The following is a 6,501-nucleotide window of genomic DNA, read 5'->3' as shown; positions in this document are numbered from 1 at the left end:
TTCCAAAATCTTGGAAGATTTTAAAATATCAACACCAATATATCAATAAACAGGCCCACTGTGCCTCTGTGTTTATCTTTCCTTAACTGCAGTTCATAGGGTTGCTGTGCTGTTGCTTTTTGGTTGGTGTTCCAACTCTGAGTCCAACTTTGAACTCCCATTGAAAGTCGCTGCATCATGTTTCTTCTCATTTGCATAAAGTTGATTTCTGCTCAACTTTCATCACTATGGTGTCTGTCACTGGTGTCACTGGAATTCACCAACTGTTATTGAAAATATGCTATCATGTGGCTTTGTGGCTGCCAAACACAGTGTGAACGCTCATTGAACGTCACTCCGAATTTAAAATGTTGCAGCGTGAAATCAAATCACTGAACCCCCCTCAAGAAAGCCAAAACAAAAGCAGGGACGTGGGGTCTTATTAAAATAGATATTTTTAAATACAATCCTATAGGTTTCATCCATTTTAGCATAGATAAAAAGTGTTACCCTATCAACAGCTTTCCATTTCAGTTCAGTTGCAACCTATTTTTTATTTGTATTTATTTATTTTTTATGTAATTTTTTTTTATTAGTCGATTCCCTTTAAAGGCATAAAGACATAAAAGCATGTATAATTCGCATGCTGCTGCATTAGTCGAGTTATATGAGTGCATACATTTTACGTGCAACATGTTTTTTATGTGAGAATTACAGGACTTGATATCGATGGGCACATATCTCTCTCTCTCTCTCTCTCTCTCTCTCTCTCTCTCTCTCTCTCTCTCTCCCTCTCCCAATCCTTTTGTTGCCCATACTTGGGTCTCTCCCCTCCTCCCTCTCATCATTACGCATTCAGTCTCACTCAGCGCTCTGTTCAAGCGCTCCTCATTGCGCTCCAGACGCTCCACGCACCAGAGTGCGCAAGACCGCTGGTGTTTAGGAAAGGCTAAAATAGTAGACAAAACACAGTAGTGTTTATTACAATGCCACACTTGGAACGATAGAAATCTCCACATATATATATTCGAACACTTGCATACTTCAAAGCCTGCATAAACCAGCCGTGGCGCTCAAGTATCCTCAAAAATGAGCATCAACTCGGATGGCGGTGATGTTCTTGATGGAGATATGCGTCCTGACACTTCATGACAAAAGATACCCAACTCTATTTTTCAGCGTCCGATTAGCCGTGGCAAAGAAGAGGAGAGAAGAGCGCAGGATGAAAAGCACTGGGTTACTACTGGGTTACTTTTTGATGAAAGTTCTTGTCTGCGACGCGGAAGGAGAACCTGGGAAAAACCTGGATGGTTTGGTGACGGCGTCCGGGTCCAACGACTCCAGAGACGGGGAAAGCGGTCTCTCTGAGACCCCTCACACGGAAGACAGGTGTCGGGGCTATTATGATGTGATGGGTCAGTGGGATCCTCCGTTCGTGTGCCGGACGGGTAGCTACCTGTACTGTTGCGGGACCTGTGGCTTCAGGTTCTGCTGCGAGTTTAAGAACTCCAGATTAGATCAGACCACCTGCAAAAACTACGACACCCCGCCGTGGTCCATGACAGGCAGGCCACCACCGAAGATGATGGACCAACACGATCCGACTAAGGATAAAACAAATTTGATTGTGTATATCATATGTGGAGTAGTTGCTATCATGGCGCTGGTTGGGATATTCACCAAACTTGGCTTGGAGAAGGCGCATCGACCTCACAGAGAGAACATGTCGAGGTAAGTGACTGGTGTTTACAAGTTCCAGTTCAAACGCTGTTGTAAATTGTCTGCGTGATTGTTGTGGAGCTGATTTTATCCCATAGGAATGAAAGAAAATGGGATTTAAAAAAAAATCTTCCAAAACCAAATATATATGCTATTTTACATATCTATATGTATATGTAATTGTGTCTATTTTTATTTATCCTTTCTAGAAGTTGTTGTAAATTATAGAGATGAGCAGTTTATTCCACAGGGAATATAAAGATACAAATGAGATCTTCTTAATATCTCAATATGTGTTTCTTGACAACAATGTGATGAACAATGTGATTAAACAGAAAGCAAATGGAGATGTTTTCTTAAGTCGTTTGCATGTTTCCACTCCAGAGTTTCAGAAATTATCTTACAATGTCACAAAGAGTCCTTTAATTTGCAAGATACCTTAAGTCTGCATTCAAATGTTTCATTATGGACTCAAATATTTGTCATGACAGCCTTCCTGAAAAATCTGAGATATGCTGTTTGCATTGCTTTAGCTGTACAATCTCACTATATAGGTCAATAATGACCTCATTTGTATCCATTTTTATTCCGTCTTAATGAGATTTTATTTTATTTTGTTTCGTTTACCTTGATATCAATATGAAATAGAAATGAGAATGTGTCCAATCAACGAGCTATCAATGAGCAACCTCAAAACAAGACAGTTTTCCTCTGGGATGTCATTCAGCATAGCTCAAGGCTTTCAAGGATTACACTGACACAACTCTATCACCATGGCCTTGTGCTAGTTTTTCTAACTTCTACTGGCTTCATTTTCCTGTCTATCTATTTATCACTCAGGCAGTCTACAACACTGACATGTAGCCTACAGAAGTACAGAATATGCTCCTTTAGTTTCACAGACAGGTATTTATTTGAGGTTCAAGGTTTAGTAGGCCTATTTAAGTGGTGGAATGTACAAAGTAACTTTTTTCAAATCAAGAAAAAGGGTTTTCTTTCTTTCTTTCAATAAAAACTAAATACAAGACATGTTTTCCCCCGAACACTCTGGATAAATTGTGGATAATCAGAGGGAGCAGATGTACTACAAAAAAAAACAAACAAACAAAAAAACTGACTAGCATTCAGGTCTAATTCATCTGTTGATCAGCAGTGTTTTAAACATTCATCAGCATCTCCGTAAGTCTCTAATTATCTCCATGGTGAAGCACATATTTTGTCTATAAAAGCTTCTACTCCAAACAAACGAACGTTCACGTACGCTCACTCATCTAAACATCGGTAGAGAGGTGTCCATGACATTAATAGGATAATGGACACTGATCTGTGTCTAATGACGCTAATATTTCAAGGACATTCTGTTTGTGCACTGACCTTTCACTCTATTTAGACGAACCTGTACACACAATCAAAACTCATATTTGCCATAGTGTCCCACCCACCACCCACAACCAGCTATTTACACCCTTTTAATAGAGTGCCTTTTGAATATTCCACCATGCTGACCATTTTTATGATTTTCATGATAGTTTAATGTATCTCCACAAAAAGGTCTTTCTCACCATTTCAAAGCTTTGGTGTGAACTAATCTATCCGCTTTATGTACATTGGGTTGGGAAACAGTACAGTTTTGTAGCTTTTAGACCATGTCTCTTAGGTCAAGTATATGATAGTATACTCTTAAATACCCCAAAATACTGCTTTTTAGCAGATATACACAATTTAACGCTCATGCTTCAGTCATTTTGACCTAGAGAGGATTTTCTTATTCCTGAAAATGCTAGTTAATACAGGGTGTAACAACTTCCCCCCAAAATGGATAATTTTGTACTTTTTGGGGATCTCCCCCCACCACCTTGTGGTGAATGACCAGCCTACAAAAAATTGGTTATAAATTTCCCAATATGCTATATTATAACAAACTATTGGATTCAATCTTTTTTTTATCAACTTGCTTTCTTTCAGTTAGTACAAGTTTTTTGGAACTGATTAATGGTAGGCCTTTATTTTACAAGAAAACAGACAAAATATTCATGCATCATATTCATCTTGCACTAAGGGGTGTGCCAACATTTTTGTTAAATTAAATTCTCTCTAAAATGAGAATGTCCAATTAGGTTCTTGGCAGTGGTGTAAACTAAAGCATATTGGCTTTAAACAATAAATAAATAAATGAGTGTTTTCCCGTTTCAATAGGAAATGCGTCAACACAGGAAAGAAAACTATTCACCAGGATAATTGATCAGATTTTCATTCTGGTCTAATATAACACATTGTTGCAATAGATCTTTGTCAACATTTATCTATAATCTACTGAACAAACTTTAAAGCCATTTTGATGGAAATGTCAGTCACAAACAGTATAAATATGTACTGAATTGCTCTACATTAATTAACAGTTTTTTTGTAAGATGAGTAAATAAAGCCTTTCTCCATAGAGCGCTGGCCCAGGTGATGCGCCAGACAGCTCCAGGAGAACATGTGGAGAGAGAGGAGAGCTTGGTGGTGCATGGACAACACTACGAGAACATGCAGGCCAGAGCAACAGGAAACAACCTGCGTAAGTAAATCTGTTCCTTACCATCAGAGCTCATGCACAACAGGTCGAATCCATGTCACTCAAAGCTCAGTTTAGCTCGTTCTGGAAAACACTCTCCGCTGTGACAATCCAATAGTAGCAGATGCATCTTCTTCACCCCAGAGAAGCAGCTGTGAGGTCCTATGGCTATTCATCAGTAAATATATTCGCCTGCTTGATTCGACTCCTACTGAGAACAGGGGAAGTAGTTACAGAAGCCCATTTTTGGTGTGTCCGGTGGGCTGCAGTAGCACTTGCGTCTATAGTGATCATTTAACATGCTGAGATAGTAATTACCACAGGCTAAGTGGCTGACTAACACACACACTCTCACACACATAACTCTATCTCTCTCGCTCACTCTCTTTTCACCTCACTCATGCTGTAATTTCATGCAAAAAATACAAATGTGCAGGAAAATATGAGAACTAGCGAATTATCACTTTAAAAATATCATGTTTACTTTGTTCTAATTTCTTTTATAAAATGGATAGTTGTGATACTGGATGCTGATTGGTCAATTCAATATATTATAAAACACATACCTGCTGTAAAATAATCACTGATGAATATAATAAAATTATTCTGGTCCTGGATGCTGATTGGACAATATGAAATATTATTAAACAGATCATTCTTGTCCTGCATGCTGACTGGTCAATCCAATATATTTTAAAATGCATAGTTCCAGTCCTGGATGCTTATTGGTCAATGCAAAATATTTTAAAACAGACAGTTCTGGTCCTAGATGCTGATTAGTCAATACAATGTCCAGTTCTGGTTTTGGATGCTGATTGGCCATTACAAAATATTATAAAATTATAAAACCTATTTCTGGTCCTAGCTTTCGACTGGTCAATACAAGGAACACTTCATGATATAGTAGCAGGTAGCTATGACGTAAAACAGCTGTTCACTATATTATATTATATTATTTGCTCCTATAGCAGATTGATATTTTTGTTGAATTGTGGTGGTCTATTTTGTCTGGAGCTGTATAGGATAGACCTGAATGAATTTGCAGAATAAAAAAAAAACAGTAATGAAAAATTGTTTTCTTGATATTTTTAATATGTTGTAACCATTTTATTAAAGCGACAAGGCACTCGAGGCCATACTGTATCTTAATTGCTGAACTATAACTTCCTTTAATTTAACTGAGGCAAAAATTATTAAACATTGCTTTGCAAGTTAATGTGAATATGCCATTTGCCAAAAGATATCTGGCATGAAAAACCAGATCACAGTAAGGCTTCCTCCATAAATAATGATTAAAATGAAATATTACAAGCTAGGAAGTCTAATGCAATAAAGTTCAACCCACAGACAGCACTGATTTACTAACATTGTCTTGTGGCACGTCACAGTGTTGCCATGGTGCTGACAGATTCCCGATCCGTTTCCCAGTTGTTTAGATCAATATGCCTCGCGTCGAGTCAAACAGTTACACTTTATTTGATGGCCTCCTAATGAAAGTCAGAAAAGCAGTTGTAGCAGATGTCATATGTTCTTTTTATAGCTTGCGTGTTTCATGCAAACACTCTGACGTGCCTGGTAAGTTATGTTTATGTAACCAAATTGCTGTACAAAGTCTGGTGGCTTTTATTTTACCACAATGTAATTCAGTGGCCTGACAGCTGTTGCTTTATAGGAATAGTTCACCCAAAAAGAAAATTTGCTGAAAATGTTCTCACCCTCAGGCCATCCACGATGTAGACGAGTTTGTTTTTTTTCATCTGGACAGGTTTGGAGAAATTTTGCATTACATTTGGACTCTCATTCTGACGGCACCCATTCACTATAGAGAATCCTATGGTGGCCGAGAAGTGCAGAACAAATCACAATTCTGAAAACAAAAGAACAAATTACAAACGCAAATGCAAGTCTAAAAAACAAAATAACAATTCAGAAAACACAACAACAATTCAGAAAACATTATAACAAGTCAGAAAACACAATGACAAACCTGAAAACAAATTAACAAGTCAGAAAACACAACGACAAATCAGACAAACCGGAAAAGGTAGGTATAGTTTGAGACAGTGCCATTGGTTTGGGATTACTCACCGCTGACTGGACGAGACATCTGTCAATCAACGTATACAGGAAGAACCAGCCGAAGAACCGCAGAGTCGTGGTAGAAAGTTCGGAGATGGTATTAAAGTAGCTCAGTTTAAATGTATTGTATGAATTGCCCTTACTATGGAATAAAAAATACGGGGTGT

At 38.0% G+C, this 6,501-nt stretch overlaps 1 protein-coding gene across 1 annotated transcript in view; it reads left to right on the top strand.

Annotated features, from left to right (window-relative positions):
* Positions 1 to 1,050: 1,050 nt before the first annotated feature.
* The window catches only part of LOC107596862 (protein shisa-9B), a 33,559-nt gene continuing 28,108 nt past the window's right edge, over positions 1,051 to 6,501 (top strand). The window contains exons 1-2 of the mRNA XM_016287713.1: positions 1,051 to 1,710; positions 4,137 to 4,258. Coding sequence (XP_016143199.1) covers positions 1,085 to 1,710; positions 4,137 to 4,258 — 748 coding nt within the window. The 5' untranslated portion in view covers positions 1,051 to 1,084. The remainder of the gene's footprint in view (positions 1,711 to 4,136; positions 4,259 to 6,501) is intronic.

The sequence above is a fragment of the Sinocyclocheilus grahami genome, unplaced genomic scaffold, assembly GCF_001515645.1.
Source record: "Sinocyclocheilus grahami isolate Dianchi unplaced genomic scaffold, SAMN03320097.WGS_v1.1 scaffold223.1, whole genome shotgun sequence".
NCBI lineage: Eukaryota > Metazoa > Chordata > Actinopteri > Cypriniformes > Cyprinidae > Sinocyclocheilus > Sinocyclocheilus grahami.
This window is presented reverse-complemented; position numbering and strand designations above follow the sequence as displayed.